General features: G+C 27.5%; 1 protein-coding gene across 1 annotated transcript; it reads right to left on the bottom strand.

The window, feature by feature from the left end:
- Nucleotides 1–1,141: 1,141 nt before the first annotated feature.
- Nucleotides 1,142–1,811, bottom strand: LOC115711619 (calvin cycle protein CP12-3, chloroplastic). Its single transcript, XM_030639994.2, has one exon. The coding sequence runs from the start codon at nt 1,756–1,758 to the stop codon at nt 1,366–1,368; it is 393 nt and encodes a 130-aa protein (XP_030495854.1). The 5' UTR covers nt 1,759–1,811; the 3' UTR covers nt 1,142–1,365.
- Between the last annotated feature and the right edge of the window lie 19,803 nt (nt 1,812–21,614).

Raw genomic sequence — 21,614 nt, forward strand, 5'->3', positions numbered from 1 at the left:
AAATAGTGCCTTATGTAATTATACCCTAAAAATATATAAAAAATAAATAAATTAGAAAATTGTACGGAATTTTAAATATTTTTACCGTTTTTAAAGTTTTATTTATATAATGTATGGTCTTTGAAGTATTTTTTTTAATACGTTGTAATCGTATTATTTTGTTGTTGATTTTTATTATTTATATATTATTTTTTATGTTGTTTTCTTATTATTTTTATATGGTTTTCTTGTTATTTATATGAATACTGTAAAAATGTCAAAAAAAAAAAATTAAACGTAAAAGTGTAAAAAATTTATAAAATAGTAATTTATGTGAATTTTCCAAGACACTAAAGGTATCACTGTGTAATAATATTAAGTAATTAGGAGGTTTGGTATTTTTGATCAATTAGATAATTATATATTAATTATATAATTACACTTAACTATACTCTTCAATTCTTAAGTAATGCTAGATACACATGTGCACAATATTATTAACTTCTTTTTCTTTTGTGATAAGTTACTTCTGTTATTGTTGAGTAATTTACGGTATAAATATTTAAATTTAATTTTTGGTTGTAGATAAATTTATCTGTTAAGTGTAAAGTCAATAATCACGTGTTAGTCTATGAATGGTTTAGGTGATCATTTTTCTTTTTTTTTTTTTACTTAAAAATTAATTTAAAATACCAATAAGTACATAACACATAAATAATGATTTGACACTTAACGATTAAATACACACAAAAATTTTAAAAATATAACTTAAATATTATTATCGTCAAAAATTTAACTTAAGTATTTATCTGTAACTAGTAGTTAAACTTAAGTATTTGTTTACAATTGAAAATTAAATTTAAATATTCTTTTATAACCGAAAGTTAAACTTAAATATTTACGCCGCAAATTCTTTTTTATTTTTATTATTTTGCTTCATCTCCGCTCTTACGAGATGAATTATAGAGGTAATGGAATTTGTGAACTCTTAACTATAATTAGAAATATATAAATAACAATAACAAGAAATAAGTGCCAAAGTTTGCATATGATGAGTTTATTTTACACAAATTGGTGATTTTTTCTAAGGCAAATTTGAATCATATCAAAATCAAAATTGTATATTTCTCTTTTCGATGGTGAGAGACTTTAGGGTATCAAATATCAATCAATAAAGATAGTCTTTATTATCATTTTGAAGAACCAAACAAAATATTGTTATAAATACTTTTTAATGAAATAATTATAATACATATACAATATGGAAAAACTAATAAAAACATTAATATATCGATCATTACAATAATTATAATTATGATTCATACATCCACACATCATAATCGATCAATAATATACATACGCATAATCATTCATGATGATCGACGATCAGTCATCGTAGATCCAACACTCGTCGGTCTCAGGATTATCTTGACAAAAATACTCGAGAGGATCTTGCTTCTCCAACTTACGACGGAAATCAGCCTTGGCTTGGCTCAGCTCCTCGACCTCGTCCCAAGCAACCTTACACTCCTCCGACGCCGCCACTTCTCCTTTCCCACCACACACTTCCTCCGCCTCCTTCACCTTCTTCTCGATCATCTCCGTCAATACCTGCTCTCTCAACTGTGTTCCTTTAAATTTCGGTACCGCCATCGCTCTAACTACTCTCACTACTCTTCCGCTGCTGCTCCTCTTTCCTCCCCCGCCGTCTCCCTCCAATCCCCGGCGACATAGATTGATGCTGCTTAGACTCAGATTCAATATCGGTAAAGATCCCATTCAGTTTCTTTTCACAATTTTACTATACTTCCTTGGTCTGATCTGGTTCTGACATATTATATTATTAAACACTCTGATCTAACTTAACCATAGTTAGTAAGTACTATTTAATCTAACTACGGTTACAAGTTGATCGTTATCCATAACAACAACCAACCCCCGGCCCAACTAAGTCGTTCTTCTTTCTTAACTTTATTAATTATTGGAAGGCTAATTAGGATTTTTGCCGCTTGAACTTTTACATGTTCCAAATTATGCTTTTTAAACTTTTAAGATCGTTAAAAATGCCCCTGAACTATTTAGATTGTTGGATTTAAGAATTTTTTTCTAATTTTAGTAAAAAAGTCTAACATGGATGAAAGTCCAAGGGGCATGATTTAATACATGTCAAAGTTCGAGGGGCATGATTTAGTAGATATCAAAGTCTGAGGAGCATGATTTAGTATATAAACAATCACTGAAGTAGTAAAATTGAATGAAATTAGACAAAAGTCCTTAAATCCAACAATCTCAATAGTTCGGGGGGCATTTTTAACGACCTTAAAAGTTCATGGGACATGATTTTGTACATGTCAAAGTTCAGGGGCAAAAATCCTAATTAGTCTTATTGGAATAATTGGCTAAGGCATTAATTTTTTTTAGGCTAATTAGTAATTTTTTTCCCTGAATTTTGACATGTAGTAAATCATGTCTCTTAAATTGTTTTGGCCGTTAAAAATTCTCCTGAACTATTGAAATTGTTAAATTTAAGGACTTTTGTCTAATTTCATTCAATTTTACTGTTTCAGTGATTGTTTATGTACTAAACCATGTTCCATAAACTTTGATATCTACCAAATTATGTCCCAAACTTTGATATGTATAAAATCATACCCCTTGAATTTTCATCCATGTTAGAATTTTTTACTAAATTAGACAAAAATCCTTAAATTTAACAATCTCAATAGTTCAGGGGGAATTTTTAACAGCCAAGAAAGTTCAGGGGTACGATTTAGTACATGTCAAAGTTCAGGGGAAAAAATTACTGTTAGCCTTATTTTTTTTATATAAAAAATTACATTTTTCTATTTAAAGAATTTTTTTAATATTTTCACAAATTTTCATAAAAACAACATGAAAATAACAAAAAAAAAAATTACGTAAAAATAACAAAAAAATAACAATCAAATAATATGAAAATAATAATAAAAAATAACATACAGATAACAAAAAATCAACAACAAATTAACAAGAGTACAACATAAAAAATTCGCATTTTATGTAAATAAAATTATAAAAATTATAAGAATATTTAAAATTCCGTACAACCGTAATTTTATAAATTTTTTAATTGTTTTTATGTATTTGTAAAATAATCCCTTAAATATTTATGTGTTTTTTCCCATTAACTCCTCCTTTTTTAGTTGCACTTAATTTTTAAATTTTAGCAGTAGAATTATTCAGTTAAATGTCACTATAAATTATTTATATGTATATTTTTGTACACTTAATATATTTATATTAGTATAATTATTTAAAAATTATTTTGAAATTAATAAAAATAAAAAATATTATAATTTTTAATAATAATACGTTTATTAATATAGATATCATGTATATACATATAAATAATTCAAATTAGTAATTAATTATGACAATAGATAATATTTTAAATTCGTTAATGATCTTTTTATCACTAAAATTTAAATTTAGAGAATTAGGTGAAAGTAAAATAATAATTGGGAGAGATAGAAAAAAACTCATTATTTATAGGAGTAAGTTGAAAAATGTCTCTTTTATTCATCAATTAATCAAATTTACCTCTAATTTTATATTTATTTGAAACATACCTCTTTTTATATGTATTGTACCCAAAATACCCTTACATAAGAGAATCACATGGAGGTATCTTGAAGTGACAGGGGCAAAATTGGTAGAATGTTTAAAAAAAGAGGTAAAAATGATAGATTTTAAAAAAGAAGGTAAAAATAAAAGAGGACAATATAAAAAGGGTATTGAGTGTAATTTGCTCTTATTATTTATAGCTATTCAACGCTCCAATCCAAAAAAGCTAATGGGCTTAGTAGGCCCAGCCCAGCCCGGCCCAAATTCTTGATTTTTCAAATTCAAATATTCCACCTCTCAAATATATAGTATAGTCAGATTCCAAGACTTTCCTTCTCTTCGGTTCTCCCTCCGACTTGGTTTCACGGTCTTCTCTCTCGGCGACGGTAGTCCATAGTCCGGACACTTTGGTTATTCCACCTGAGCTAGATTACCATTTCTATACTCCGTCCACTGCGTAAGTAATCTATTGTTTGTATCTCATGGGAAAATAAATCATTTTTTTAGAATAATCATTTTTGAAATAATCTATACATAATGCTATTATGCTCTTTAGTTTTTTAGAAATGAAGTCATATGTCTGTTAGTGCTTTAATTAGTTTTTGACTGGTTTCTGATTCTCAAAAGTAGCGAACTCAACCTGAAATTGGGCCGAAAAGATTATAAAAATATTGTGCTGAATAGAGATGTTACAAAAATAGTGGACCGACTTATATGGGTCAGAATTGGATTGGAGCTTATGTGAGCCGTGTAATCCAACCCAACCCGAATCTATCTATATATCTATATAAAGGAATGTTTTAAGGAGATGATGTGGCATCTTAAGCTTCTTATAATCTCTAATACTTATTTTTTACTTTTTTTAATTATTTGTTTCTTTTTAAATTGTGTTAAGTGTAACTTATCTACTTTTAATTTAATTATTTTTATCTCTTTTATTCACATTTCTTAACCTTTCCTCTTCTCTTCACATTTATTTTACATTATTTTTTTTAAACTCAAAAAAGAAAATTACCAATCTTTTTATTATCATATATTTTCTTCAATCTACCATATTTATTTGGTAAGATTTTCATACTCATTATTAGTCAATCAATATTCAATGAATATATGGATGTATAATTTCATTCGAAATGTAAGTTTAAAAAATTAATAAATAATAAATTATTCAATTCAAATAATAACAATTATAATAATTATAATAATAATAATAATAAACCATAAAAAAATGAGGTAATATTTTATATGAATTTTTTTCCATTTTTTTGTTTTCTCAATTTTCACATTGTTTAAATTTTTTTTTTCATCAATTAAAATCTTTAAATCATTTATTATTTAATAATAAAAGTAGCATTATTTAATTGAAAAAATAAGTGACTTTTCATTTTTTATAACTCATAATCTAATATTATTTTGTGTTTTTCATCATTTTATTTTTCTTATTATTCAAATATATATTTTGCTGGCATTTTTTTAAAATTTTTTACTTTTTCTAATTTAATTTTTTTAAAATTTTAAAATAATAATAATAATAATAACATTCCCTATTTAAATAATTTTAAGCATTATAAATATATATTATTTTCCAATATAAAAATATACATAAAAGAATAAATTTATATATTTATATTTATTTATATTGTATTTGCTCTTTCATTTTTTTTTTTTAATTTTCTTTTGTTAATTTTTTTCTATTTAATCATTTATGTTCAATATTAATGTAGTTTTATTTAGTTGAAAAAGTTAATGACCTTTCATTTTTATAACTCTAATTCTAAATTATTTTATTATTATAACCCCTTTCTTATTTATTATTTTATTATTAACTCCATTCAATTTATAAAAAATATAATTAATATTCGGTTACAATATAATTATTCCACTTCAAAACTTCTATTAGATTGAATACCACTATATATACATGTATTGGGATGTGCAATATGTAAGGGTTTGTAAATTAGAATATCTTTTAAAATGTAAATTCTTAATTTTCATTACTATTTTGTTTAATGTTGTTTATATATTTTAGTATGTATTATTTTTTTCTTTCTTTGAATCAATCAAACTATGTTTATCATTTTTTTAATTGAAGAAGTTGTCTAATTCTAACACTTTTTTTCAGTATAAATTTTGTCTTCGTCGTAGTCCACCACGGCTCCAACTACAAAGCTTATGGAAAAACAACTCTATTCATTATATTTTTATCATCGAATTCAATACCAATAACGAAATCGTGAATAAAAATAAAATTTTTGTACATCCATAATTGTGATGTTAAAATATGTGAGGTGACATCTTCTTCTTTTAATATTCTTTTTTTTTTTTTTTTTTTTAAATTGCAGTGTTTTTTTAATAATTTTTTTCACTTAATGATTATAATAAAAAATATAACATCCTTATCTTTAATCCCTAATAATACTATTAGTTATACGTTTTTTTCAATTCAATTTCTCCATCTATATAGCAATTTTAACTAAATACAAAATTTATGTAATATCTATCTATATATCTATATAATATTGATGTTAAACAATATAAAATGACATCCTAGAGTTATGTTTCATATTTTTATTTTTTCAATTTTTTTATTTATTTAGAATTTTTATTATTACCTCAAGATAAAAATTTGTAACAAAAAATAACTATGTATTATTTGTATAATTTTATTATTTATGTTTGTATTAATATTTTTTTTATTAATTATTACAACTATTTGTTTTCTTCTATTAAAAAAACTATTTATATTCTTTGTATAGTTTTTATTTTTTTAATGTTCGTATATAGTCCCAAATATAATTGTTTATTGGGTTAAAATTTTAGAGTTTAGTTATATATTAATGTTTATATATATGTATTAATTTTTTATATTCCATTTTCATATTATAAAATTTTCCTAATGTGCTCTATCTTTTTTTATTATTAATCTATATAATTAAACGAGTAACTCACATTTACATTTATTATTATTATTATTATTATTATTATTATTATTATTATTATTATTATTATTATTATTATTATTATTATTGGTGTAACTTATGACTACATCTATTATAATCTAATCATATTAAATAATAATAATAATAATAAATTGTATATTATTACAATTAAATTATATGCACAGAACTCATGTCTTTTCATATTTTTTTATAAATCTTATTATTTATTGTTATATAAGATATTCTTATTCTTATAAATAATATATATGCATGAAATTTATTGAATCTTTTAGTCTTCTAAAATTTCCAATACATATATATTAAAAAATATATTTATAATTTAAATTTATATATATAGTTCATATAAATTGAAAAAAATTATATATATAAATTTTTATGAATTTTATTTTTTAAAAGATTTATTAGTAACTAATATAATATATATTTCCTATGCATATAAGTTTCTAATACTATACAAATGAGTAAAAGACGGTTATATTTTCTAAATCAGAAATAAATTTAAGTGACATCTTATATTCATTTAGTTAAAATTTTAGAGTTTTGAGAATAGCACATATATTTGGTACCAAAAAAGTAATAACAATTTACTGTATACTACATAATATTTTTTTCTTTTACATATTTTATACACAAAATTGTGTATTTTTTTCTTTCTATATAGTCCTATTAGCTTGATTTATTACAAACACTCTTTTTATTATTACACTTTAAGATACAAATTTCATATTGTTAAAACTAATTCTATAATCTAAAATTTTAAATATTTATATAATAACAAACTATCTGAATATTTTTTATAAATATTTGTTTTTTTTTTTGGTTCATTTATTCATTAAGTCAAACATATCAAGTAAGTTACACACACAAAAAAAAATAATATTACAGAATAATAAATGATACTTAGATAGTTTTAACATCATTCTTTGTAGTTAAAAGGAAAAAAAGTCTAAATAGGTTTTTAAATAATAATAAAAAAAATTGCATAATCAGTCACAAGACGAGTTTATTAAACTTAAAAATTATTAGTTTTATTTATTTTATTATAAAAATACATGCAATTTCTTTGTTAATTCTACAATTTTTAATATTTGTCATAAAATTACAATTTTCTACATATTTTGACAATAACAAATTATTCGTTTAAAATTTCAAGTGTTATTTCATTTATAATACACACATTAAAATGTTATATTTTATTTTATAAAAAAAAAATATTATATTTTATATTATATCACTTAATTAATATAAAATTTTCAAAATATAAAGATATTACAAAAATTGGGTAACACCGCGCAAAGCGCGGCTTAGTTCCCTAGTTCTTATAATATATCAACAATAAAAAAATATAGAGATTTTTTTAGGAATATACTATATTAAGAAACTTTTTACAAAAATAACGTTACTATAAAACAAACACAAAATGGCGTGACACGTCATCATCTTCTTCACGTGAACCAAACCTTTAAACAAATCAACTGCTAATCCTAAAAACTAGGAATCACGCGTGTGATTCACAATCTACAACGAACCTATAAATTCCTCAAGTTTCAATTTAAAGTTCATTCAAAAAAAAAAAAAAAAAAACCTAAAAAAATCTCCAAGAGTCGCAAAACTCCATCGTCAATTACAAAAAACTCCATTATCGATAACTTCCATTGATGAGATCTTCTGAGCTTAAACCTTCAACAAAATAGCAACCATTGGTTCATTACCTCAATCAGAACATAATCAAACAACAAAAAAAATATCATACAACTATCTGCGATTTTCCGTCGACTAATCGCAGAGAAACTCCTTTGTCAAAAACCTCCCTTGATGAAAAATATTCAAACCTTAGAGCTTGCACGAAATAGCAACTGTTAGTGCATCACTGCAATCACTGATATCAACAAGAGAGAATATCTAGCAACAAGAATATACAAGAATAGAGGATAACCAAGAAGTTGTGAAGAACGAAAAATCTGGAAAAAAAAAAAGAAATTGAACAAAAAAGGTATGTAATATCAATCAATACATCTTGCACATTCATAATCAAAACAAATTCATATTTAATATTCAATTATTTTGATCTATTAAACAGATAACAAAGAATCTCAAGCTACAATTACACCTTACAAACGAAAATCCTAGTCCGATCATATATTTTTCCAAGAAATTTATTCTTGAAAAAGTTGTTACTTACTGTTATCAATCTTTGACATTCTCAGGAAATGGATCCTATGACAATAATACTATTTTACAACGGATTTTGGGAAGAAAATGTCAATTACAGAAACTATGAAGTGACAGGCATATTACTTCAAAGAAATTTCTTTTATGGAACTCTTGTTCACACAATCTGTCAAAGTTTGGAGCTTGACAAGAACAAGTATGAACTTAATGTTCAATTCCAAGTGAAAACAGGAATACCACCTATGAAGATTAAAGATGACAACAATTGCAAATTCTACCAACAACTAAGAATAAAAAATGATGATGAAACAACCTATCCTTTAATGGTGAACTTCAAAGAGGTATCTACATGTACTAGAATTGAACAAGGGACAACAAATTTTGACACATGCTCTGAGTCTTACATAGACATCAAATATATCCATAGTAATTACTTTGGATCAAATTTAGAACTCACTGAAAAATAACACAAGAATGGCTGGTTACACCGAAGGAATTGCAGATATGATAGTGGATGCAGCTGAACAATAAGATCACACAGAATTAGCAACACAAGTAATTACGCTAGAATCCAACACGTACAAAAGATAATAAGAAAAAATATACTAAAAAATGAAAACAAAAAAGTTAAAATGAAAGAAAAAAAACCTTAGCTCCATTGAACATATCCATGTCTAACTCATCCTCAGAATCAGAATCCAGAGCAGCACATTTCCTAACTCTTTTCACAACACGATCATCTTCAAAAATCTTTCCTTTCTCGACTATCTTCTCCTTATCTCGTTTTTTCTTTACAGCAAAACCTTTACTCTTTCCTAAACTCGAAGCCTTCGAACCACCTGGGATACACATTGACAAATCTTTTTCAGTTGCACCACAATCAGATAAAGGCAACGGAGAAGGAGAACTAGACGATCGAAGGATCACCATTTCAGCTAAAAAGATACAATGTTATCAAAAGGAAATGAAGACCAAACCCTAACCCTGATATTCGTTCAACACATTTGAAAAGTTTTGAAAATGAAAAGAAAAAGGAAATGAAAAACTGAACAAAAAAGAAAGAAAGAGGGAAACTAGTAATACCATCAGTCCTCCTACGTGATTGACGTGTTGTAGCTTCTCAGGCTCACGTCACGCGCACACGCGAATAGAGGAGGGATTTTTAAAAAAAAATGGGCCAAAAAAGTAAGGAAAAAAGCCCAATATAAAAAATGTTAAAAAAAAAAGGAAATACCAAAAAAATGGCAACTATATATCATGAAAACTAACTCACGAAAATGACATTATTTTTGTAAATAATTTCCAAATTTAGGTGCCCCATGAAAATTTCCAAAAATATAATATAATATATATATATATATTATAATTCTTTTCTATCATGAGAAACACATGAATCAATATTCCACCTAATCTAAACACATTACACTAACATTATTAGTATTTTGGTTCTAAAAGCGTTATCTCGACGAAAGAGACTCAACTCTAAAAAAGCAATAAAAGAAAATAGCAAGGACACAAATAAGAGAGATTCTACGCATTACACAGCTAATACATTCAAGGTTATTTCCCAGAAATTCAGCACTCAACCCAGACATTCTAATCATGCTATACAAACAAACAGTAAACGAGCACAAAGTATCCAGAAAACTTACATGAAAGTTGAGAGTTGGGGGTCGGTGTTGATCGACGGTATAACGAGGATTGGCAACGGCGGAGGAAGAGTAGCAAGAAATCTATGGTGTCTGGAATTTTTTCTCTCTATAAAGGCTTTGAGGAAATTTGGCAAACTGGCGAAAGTAACCAAATGAAATGAGAAGACTGGCTTTTATAGGCCAGAACGGGTGTGAAGCAGCTGTGATCAAGCATCATCGTACGGTGAGAATATTAATTGGTTCACATTCTGCAGATCTAACGGTTGGGATAAGCGTTCATCAAGGCGGTTGGAAATGCTTGAGTATTTGACTGACACCCATTAAATGCGTCGGATCATTAATGGATGGGAAATGAATCGTTGCCTGGAAAAAGCAAAAACTGTAATGATGATTGTCATAAATGCATCCCACGCGCCCAAAGCACGTGTCAGGTAGTCAATAAGGCAGCTGGAGGCACTTAAGCAAGCCTCGTTTACTTCCCACCAAACAAGGCTTGGGGGTAAATGTTGCCCTTAATTTTGTCCAAAATACATGGACCAATACGACTGCGACACGTGGATTTGAGGAATATGGTTCTGAGATAATTTGACTAAGTCTTTTTAAATCAAGAATATCAGCATGAAAATACCTCCCGGAGAAGATATGAGGGGTCCACGTACTCTCGGAGGACAGAGCTATAGCAAAGCACCTCTGGGATGCACCAGACCCCATTTGAACAGTCACCTCGCATTTAATGCCGCATGGGAGAAGGCGTATTGACATTGCCATAAGTATTAAGTCTGACGGCGTAACCCCTCTTCTGCAGCTATTACGCTATGATTAATAAGCCTAGTGACGGCTACTTTATGAGGGATCACATCAGTCAAGAAGGGATAAAGGATTATATCCACCTAACCCCTAAGATACCTAGGGTATAGGCCATGTATTTCCCATTTTATATCTGCTGGGAATGTGTGCCCCTACTGAAAATACAGAGAAAGTCTAGAAGTACGGTTCTAGGGATCACCCCTGAAAAACACTATAAATACCCCCCAAACGCATTAAGACGGGGGTTGAGAATTTTGGGTTTCATAAGAACTTAAAAGAGAAAAACTACCAAGAACATTCTCTGTAATAAATACTCTCATAAATAAAAAAGACTCGTGGACTAAGGCTCATTAATGCCCCAACCACGTAAAAATCTCATGCATTAAACTTCCTACAACTTTCTTATATATTGTTAAATCAGTAGCCGAAAACCTCGGTCAACATAGAGGATCAACCCCATTATAGTGGTAATAGCCTACTCTCCTTTTAGTTGTATTAACTTATGAGACAATGAATGAAGTATTCCTTCTCGAAAGCTCTTACAAAAGATCTTTGAGTAATTATCTCTTCGATCACAATTTCTCTCTTAAGTGTTCTCTTTGATTAAATTCGTGTCCCTAAATAGTGAGATGAGACCATTATTTATGGGGACTAATTACATTGGAATGAATTCTCTTAATCTATAAGAAATAAAATAGAAAATTAACATGTTTCCATAATTCTAATAAAAAATTGAGCAAATCTAGGTTGATTGTCGGTATTCTCTAAAGGTATGAATTCATCCCACAAAAATAGGGATTACTTCGTGACATGCAAGTTAGGAGATAGTGTCGATCACTACTGGAATTGCCAACTCACATCCCCTGGTCGGTGCATGCGAGTTGATCACACGGTCTTGTTGATCGGATGTCCACTGATAACTCTGCTCGAACATCCTCCTATGTACGTACAACTTGGACCTTCATATCAATCTCCACGGGTTGCTAGGAATAAAATTGTCCGCCCAGGTTAAGAAATATAAGACACGTGTCATCCTGTCAAGTGCCACGTCATAGTGTAAAAATTAGGATAATATAAAAAAGTATATATTTATTTATATTTTATTTAATATACATTTTTTTATTTAGTTCTATTCATAAATTTTACACTTAGATATAAAAATTATTACTTTTTTTTTTTTGTATTTTAAGTATTTTTTTTTTTTTTTGAAAATTTACTGAAATCCATATTTTGTGGGTCATTTACCTCAAATTATTTAATTAATAGTTAATTTGTATAATTTTCTAGCTAAAACTAATTTTGGTTTGGTATATGTAGGATTTTAAGTAATTCTTAAGTGAGTTTTTAGAGGAATTATTCTATATATTATTTTTTTAAATTTACGGTTTGGGTTGTTCCAGTAGTTTTTATGTGAGTTGCTATGTGAATTTTAATTACAATTTGAGTAACTCTATTGGCTACTATGTGGGTTTCTATGTGAAATTCTATAAAAATATATATAAAAAAATACTGCTTTAAAATATAAAAATACAGAAAACCTCTGCATTCAACCTCTGTGCCGAAAGAGAAGCATCAACTCTAGCATTTATGAATCGCCATTGCAAGAGACGATTATATAAGAGCCTTAAAAAGTGAGCATCAAGTAGTCTGTTTTCTCTTGCTTTCCCTCTTCGAATATCGACCGCAAAACTTAAAATCGATGGTGTGTTTTTATTACTCATCGTACCCTGAACTAAATTCCTTATCCGCGATGGGCTCTCTAATTTATTACATGAAATAATTTTTACCTAAAAATTATACAATGTAATGCTACACTGAAGAGAAAAGCAAGACAACTTAGTGAATTGGGCGAGTCTGAGGTGGTTTTGGTGGTGGAAATACTAAAACGATTCTTATTGATTACCATATCACTAGAAGAAGTAATGAGGATGATAGATTGGGTAGTGAAAATGAACCATTCTTCTCATCAAGTTTGTCAATTTAATTTAATAAATAAATCATTAGTTTTATTTAAATATATCGTAAAATGTATATAGTATAATTGGGTGTAGATTTTGTTGTTAGTTTTTTAAAAAATTAATGTAAGCCAGTTTAGGGCATAAGAATTTTTTATCTAATTTATTATATGAAATAATTTTTACCTAAAAATTATACAATGTAATGCTACACCGAAGAGAAAAGCAAGACAACTTAGTGAATTTGGCGAGTCTGAGGTGTGTTTGGTGTGTTATGATTCCGCAGGCAAGTTAGATGTTTTTCCAGAAGACTCGATCAAAGCTCATTCTATTATCTCTAATTACTATGAACGATTAGAGTCATGTAAAGCTAAAAAGAGAGAAAACAGTGAAGTGGGTCTCTCTATGGTGTTGGAGAAGAACTTACGGAAACTTGAAAAGAAAGTAAGTACTGCTACTCATGATATTATTCCAACCCTATTAGTACTACTAATGTTAACATTCATGTTAATGGGGTTTCATCACTACCCTCCATGAATTGGAATGAAAAACTAGCCCTTTTGTCCAAAAATTCCTTGATGGGTTCGGCACAATACTTGGAGGCCAAAATTAAAACTTTTGATGAGAAAATTGAGATGCCTAAGAAAAAAGAGCAATTAACTACACAAACCCAAGTCCAAAATAATAATCATGATCATGTTCAATTTGATCAAGATGAGTATTTTCATTCTCTTCCACTATTAATGTCACTGTCACCGCCTCTGCTTTCGTAAATACCTCAACAATATGTTCCATTCAAGTATGAAGATTATTCTTGTAATGCCATAGAGCAGTTGTTCAACACAGAAAGATAATTAGAATTTTTCGAGAACCAAAGTCAGTTTGATGGTAGTTAAATTCATGAATTTTATGATGGATTCAGAGTTCCTTTTGGTCGTGAATCTGTTGGAATAATCAATAATAATGATTTGGGATATTCTTCTCATTAGGTTTGTCAATTTACTTTAATGAATTAATCAATTATTTTATTTAAATATATCATAACATGTATATAGTATAATTGGGTATAAATTTTGTTGTTAGTTTTTTAAAAAATTAATGTAAGCTAGTTTAGGGCATAGAAATTTTTTATCTAATTTATTATATGAGATTATTTTTACCTAAAAATTATACAATGGAATGCTACACTTAAGAGAAAAGCAAGACAACTTAGTGAATTGGGCGAGTCGGAGGTGTGTTTGGTGTGTTATGATTCCGCTGGCAAGTTAGATGTGTTTCCAGAAGACTCGATCAAAGCTCATTCTATTGTCTCTAATTATTATGAATGATTAGAGTCATGTAAAGTTAAGAATAGAGAAAACAGCGAAGTGGGTCTCTCTATGGTGTTGGAGAAGAAGTTATAGAAACTTGAAAAGAAAGTAAGTAGTGCTACTCAGGATAATTATTCCAACCCTATTAGTACTACTAATGTTAATATTCATGTTAATGGGGTTTAATCACTACCCTCCATGAATTGGAATGACAAACTAGCTCTTTTGTCCAAAAACTCCTTGATGGGTTTGGCACAATACTTGGAGGCCAAGATTAAAACTTTTGATGAGAAGATTGAAATGGCTAAGGAATAAGAGCAATTAATTACACAAACCCAAGTCCAAAATAATAATCATGATCATGTTCAGTTTGATCAAGATGAGTATTTTCATTCTCTTCCACCATTAATATTATTGTCGCCGCCTCTGCTTTTGCCAATGCGTCAACATTATGTTCCATCAAGTATGAAGATTATTCTTATAATGCGATGGAGCAGTTGTTCAACACCGAAAGGCAATTAGAATTTTTCGGGGACCAAAGTCAGTCTGATGGTGGTCAAATTCATGAATTTTATGATGGATCGGGAGTTTCTTTTGGTCGTGAATGTATTGGAATAACCAATAATAATGATTTGGGATATTCTTCTCAACAGGTTTGTCAATTTACTTTAATGAATTAATCGTTAGTTATATTTAAAAATATCATAACATGTATATAGTATAATTGGGTGTAGATTTTGTTGTTAATTTTTTAAAAAAATTATTGTAAGCCAGTTTAGAGCATATGAATTTTTTATCTAATTTATTATATGAAATTATTTTTACCTAAAAATTATACAATGTAATGCTACACTAAAACCACAAGCAGGGGTTACATGACTGACATGTCCTCACACACAAATTGAGAAAACGATAGAATCGATCAATAAGTCGAGATTCTTAACGCAGTCATAGTCCACATTCACGGCATCTATCCTGATATCTTGCAAATAGCTTTTCCAATTATGACCTCGGTGGAGTTCGATCGAACCTAGGTCGAATATTTGCTACTATGATGAGAGAGGATTGATCGATCTCCACTTGAAGAACACCAGTACCATTGTTATCGCTCACATCGTTCAGTTCAGAGGTGGATGGAGATGGAGAATCGTTCAGTTCAGAGGTAGATGGAGAATCAGATGGAGATGGAGAATCGTTTAGTTCCGAGATGGATGGAGAATTGGATGGAGAATGTGGTGGTCTGAGTCTCAAGAAACCTGCAACCGAGGCCAAGATGATCATAATCGCAATCATTCTTCTTTCCATTTTGATTTTTGAATAATCTTTGCTTCATATTGAAACGTGTTTTATATATATAGGGGAGATTGAGAGAAAGAGAGGGAAAAGAAGAAAATAAACGAAAATGGTATTGCTTACACGGCCTTTCCTTTTCTTTTGAAAAAAAATTGTTTTTTATTATTATTGTTATTATTATTATTATTACTATTATTATTATTATTAAAAATGACATCTAATATTAAGTACTTCTAGTTGGTGCTACTGTACTGGTATGTAGTATTATGCAAATTTATATTCCCTTAAGCCGTGGGACTCATTTCCATCATGTCACAAGCCACATAAAATATGTGCACCAAATAGGCATAAGTCCAAAACAAGAAAACAGAGCATTCTTAAAGACAACAACAAGAACAACAAAGTTAACATGAAATTATCTATAACCTCTAAGAAGATTTCTTCCAATTATAAGTGTGAGTTTCTAACAGAATGTTGTCTGGTTTCACATCACACTGTATGATCTTGTGGTTGCAGCCATTGTGTAAGTAAGCAAGTCCTTTGGCTGTTCCAAGTGCTATATTGTGTACATATGTCATTACTTGAAGAAAACCCACTTTGGAAAAGGCTAGGGAGATAAAGGAATCGCGCTTAACCATGAGTTCGAGAAGAGACACCATAACTTCAGGGAATGCATAAAAATAAAAAGCTAAAATTACAATGGAAAAAAAGGTTAAATTTCCTTTTATTTATTTAAAAAGCAAACATGTATATATAAATTAAAATTGCAATACTTACCATTTTGTTCTTGATCTCTTAGAGAACATCTTTTAATCTGGGAAGTGAGTTGCCAAAGCAAATCAAAGAACTTAGAGGATGTTTGGCTTTATAGTTTAAAAACTGTTTTCAGTTTTAAAAACTGAAAACAAAAACTGAAAACAGTTTTTAAAAACTATTAGGAGTCGTTTGATAAAAATTTTTAAAAATTGTTTTTTAAAAATTCAGTTTTAAAAAACTAGAAAACAGAAAACATCAAAATGCTATTTTCAATTTTCAAAAATACTTTTTTTGTCTAACATATTATATTTTATATTTTGCTCACATACTCAGATTTTAGCCCTGAAACTATACCCGAACCTAAATCCGGATGGGTTAATGTCATGGTATGGTGCTAAAATATTGATTTTTTTCGTAAAAAAAAAATCTAAAAACAGTTTTTAAAAATTTGTGTCAAACACCATTAAATTTTTAAAATGACAAAAACCTGTTTTCTATTCTCACTTTTAAAAATACAATTTTAAAAACTAAAAATTGAAACACAGCCAAACAAGCTCTTAGTATTTGAAATTTCAAAATATATAATAGAAAAATGTTAGAGTGCACCTTTACCGATGCACTTTTATAAATTTTGAGTCTAATTTTTTTTTTATAGTCGTTTACGTTATAGTTATTTATGAGATTTTGTAAAATTTTAAGAAATTCAAAAAAAAAATTATCACGCCGAAAATAGAGTTCAAACATTCTATTTCACACGCGTATAAAATAAAAGAGTCTCGTGTGCTACCCAGTTTTCAACGTGTTAAATTTTTTTAAATTTCTCAAAATTTTAAAGAATGTCTTCAATAATTTCAACATAGACGACCATACAAAAATTAAACTAAATATTTTTCTCAAATGTCGAAACAGATAGAGAGATTATCGGTGGACCTCTTTTAAAGAAGTGCATTGTAAAAGCACTCTATATAATAATACATGTTGAAGAAAAAAAATAATAATACAAGTTAAAGAAACAAATAAATATTAACAGATAGAGATTTATTCTAGCTCAATAATTTTAAATATTAAATTAACACGCCAAAAATTAATAAGTTGCTATTAAGTCATTGATTTAATTTTAGATTAGCAAACATACAAAATAACTAAATTTAATAGAAGCACACAAAATCAATAAGTTAATTGTATGCATTTTAAAAATTTTAAATAAAAAATAAGTTATTTTAAAATATGATTAAATTTTAAATTAACCTTTTGGAAGATGTAAAGAATATGCTTTAATGAGATTCTTTTCATGACCAATTAATAATCTTTCAAATCCTTTTTCGTCATAATTCTGTCCATTGAAGTTTTGGCAAAGCCATTCATGTTTTTCACATCCGATGAGTACCATGGTATGAAATTTCGGACTGTAATTATCCTAAAAAACATTAAAAACAATAAATATGTTAGATTCATTATAAAAGTTATATAAGAAAATTGCAAAAATTGATTAACAATAATCAAATAAATAAATATTCTCTTTTTTCTTACCAAAGAATTAAAATCATTATCTAAATCAGTTGCTATCAACATTGGAGCAATATTCAGCCAATGCTTGATATCTTCTTCTCTCACAACCACAGTATAGCCACTGATAGGAAATATTTTTTCAATCATTCTTTCCTATAAATATATATATATACAAATAATATGTTAGTAATATTATAATATTTAAGAATATTTTATAATGTACTCTTTTAAAAAAAAAAAATGTATCAATGTATTTTTATCTATTTTAGTGTCCGAAATAATTGTTTAGCTAAATTTTTTTTTATGGTCATATACATTAATTATTTAAGACATCATGCAAACTTTTAAGAAATTCGAAAAAATTTAGCATACCAAAAGCAGAGTTCAAATATTATATTGTACGCGTGACTTTTCTATATTGTAAGATATTCTGAATTTCTCAAAATTATGTAGTATATTTTAAATAACTACCGCACATGAATATGAAAAAATAATGGCCACAAAAATTTAGATAGATAGTACATCAATACATCATTTTTAAAAGAGTGCATTATAAAAGCAGCTTAATAATTATTATAATTATATAGTTTATACATTATAAATAAAATAAAATACCTTTTTGGGAGGAGGACAATTAATTATTCCTTCATAAGGGTAATCAGATTCGGTATATATTCCATTTCTTATGATGAATTCAAGGAAAGTTTCACAACGAGCTCCAATATTGTTGCTTTGATTATATAAGTGATCAATTAAGTATTGTACTGATAATTTTTCTTCAATACCATAGAATTGTGCTCTCAGTGCTTCAATGCATGCAACTACAGCGAATACACTAAAATAAGCTGAAATTACAAACAAGAAAAAATTAAAAGTTTTTAGAAGAAAAAAATAAATAAATACTGTGTTTATAAAAGATATTGATTGGACCATCTATTTTGATAAATGACATATTGGACCTTTATTTTCCAAAATAGTATTCTTAACTAATTTTTAATCAAAATAAAATTTAATAATAACTTAATCTAGAGTTATGACAAAACTAATTACATTTAGTGCATCTATTCGTATTAGGAATTGTCTTCAAGTTGATTATATTTTAAAAAATTATCAAAATTTGAGTTTAGGATCCTATTTATACTATTTTAGATAAGACTGGGTCTGTTTCGTCATTCAACAAAATAAAAGATCTAATCAATAATTTTTACAAAAAATATAAGACCTAAAATAATATTAACAAAATAATAATAATAATAATTGTAACACTCAAATTATATGTATATGTAATTAATGTTTTACCGTACAGTTAAAAGTATTATGGTCTCTTATCGGACTTAAGTATTTGCAATGATTGATCTCTATCTTATTATGAGTTAGGCTCTTAGATAACACTTCTGTGTAATAATCTGGCAAAGAAAAACAAAAAAAGAGTGTTGAAATTTCACAAATAATAATACAATTTAAAGAAACAAATAAACATAAAAGAATGCATGAGACTTTTAGTAGAAATATTTTATCTAGCTCACAAATTTAATTAAATTTCAAAATAGACACACATACACATACAAAATGACTAATTAAATTTTAAACGCCAACAAATCAATAAATTGATTAATTTTAAATTACCTTTTGAAAGATGTAGGGAATATACTTGAACGTAATTATCTGTACTATTCATTAAGAACCTTCCAAAGCCTTTTTTACCATAATTCTCTCCATGTGAGTTTTGGCAAAGCCAATAAGGACGCTCTTGTTCTCCACATCCAATAAGTACCATGAGATGACCACTACGTTTATCATTTCCTTGTGACTTATTTCGACAATAAATATCCTAAATAAACATGTTGATTCAATATAAATTATTTGAATTTAATTTAATTTTATTTATAATATATAATGAAAAGAATTTTTGACAATCAAACCCTTCTAAATATTATTTTACTTGTACTTAATTTTTCAATCTTTAACTTTTGATAGTAAAAACTTCCAAAATAAATTTAAGGTGTCGTTCGCTTAACTGTAAATATATATTACTTAATGTACACTTTTGTATACATGACACGTTTATATTAGTACACCTAATATTATTATTTCAAAATTTATTTTTAAATTAAATAACATTATAAAAATTAAAAATATTATAAATTTTAAATAATAATTTTAAGAGTACCAATGTAAACGTGCGACATGTACAAGAGTATACACACAAACAATTCTTGTTGGCAGTAAACGGTGAGAAATAGATAACATCTTAAATTTACTAAGAGTTGAATAATTTGGAAGATTTTACCACTAAAAAATTTGAGCTCGAAAAGTTATATGCAAGTAGAATAAAGATTAAGAGGGTTTAATCATAAAAAAACTCAAATAAAAATAAATAAATGAATAAATTTGTTTCTTACCCAACTATGATTAATATCACCATTTGTTTCAACTGATATTAACATTGGAGCTATTTTCAGCCAATGCTTGATGTCTTTTTCTTTCACTACCATTGTATACCCATTGATGGGAAATATTCTCTTAATCATTTTATCCTATATATATAAAGCATGTATTACTATATTAGCATATTATTAAAATTTATTATAATAATAATAATAAAAAATTAAGTACTGCTTTAAACAAATAAATAAATTTACCTTTTTCGGACGTGGATAATTAATTTCTCCATCATATGGATAATCAGATTCAGTATATATCCCATATTTTATGATAAAATTAAGTAAAATATCAGTTTTAAGTCCTAATTTCCTTTTTCTATCGTAGCAGTAATCAACCAAATATTGTATTGATAACTTTTTCCTGATACCATATCTTTGTGCTATCAAAGCCTCAATGCATGCAACTACAGCAAATGCAGCACAATAAGCTGAAATTAAAGAAAAAAGAAAGAAAATTAGTGTTGAAATACAAAGCATATATATGTATATAAATTGAATTGTATTAATACTTACGTTTTTGTTTTTGATCTCTTATCGGACTTAAGAATTTATAATACTGATTCATCTCTATTTCATCGGGTGAGTGTGCGAGTGTGGGAGCAGGTGCTTGTGCGGGTGCGGGTGCGGGGACTGGTGCTGGTGCTGGTGCGGGTGCGGGTGCTGGTGCTGGTGCTGGTGCGGGTGCTGGTGCTGGTGCTGGTGCGGATATGGACAGGGTCTTATTAGAGACCACCTTTTTGCCTTTGATCAAGGTAATATAAAAAGAACAATTGTACCAAAAAAAAAAAATTTTAAAAATTCTTATACTAAATATAACGAAATTAATTTTCTTACTTTTTTTATTTCCTCAACAAAAATCCAACTTCCATTATTAAAAAGTAAACAAACATTATATTTAGCATAACATTTGTAATTGTGCTCTAATCTACAATAATATTTTAAGAGATAAATTAGTCTAAAAAATAAAATATCATTAATGACAAATAATTAATGGCAATATTATAAATAAAATATATTTATTAGAGTATTTTATTAATTACAAAAATGTAATTAAAAAGTAGCATTTATTATGTGCTAAATTTAACACAATGTTATATTTTGTACTAAATTTAGCCTAATTTTTAGATGTGACAAATTTGGCACACTTATAACACACTATTGAAGAAATTTTTTA

Source organism: Cannabis sativa, chromosome X (assembly GCF_029168945.1).
Source record: "Cannabis sativa cultivar Pink pepper isolate KNU-18-1 chromosome X, ASM2916894v1, whole genome shotgun sequence".
Classification (NCBI taxonomy): domain Eukaryota; kingdom Viridiplantae; phylum Streptophyta; class Magnoliopsida; order Rosales; family Cannabaceae; genus Cannabis; species Cannabis sativa.

Excerpts from the sequence above, each read along its gene's own strand:
- LOC115711619 (XM_030639994.2), bottom strand. The coding sequence starts at position 1,758 with ATGGGATCTTTACCGATATTGAATCTGAGTCTAAGCAGCATCAATCTA.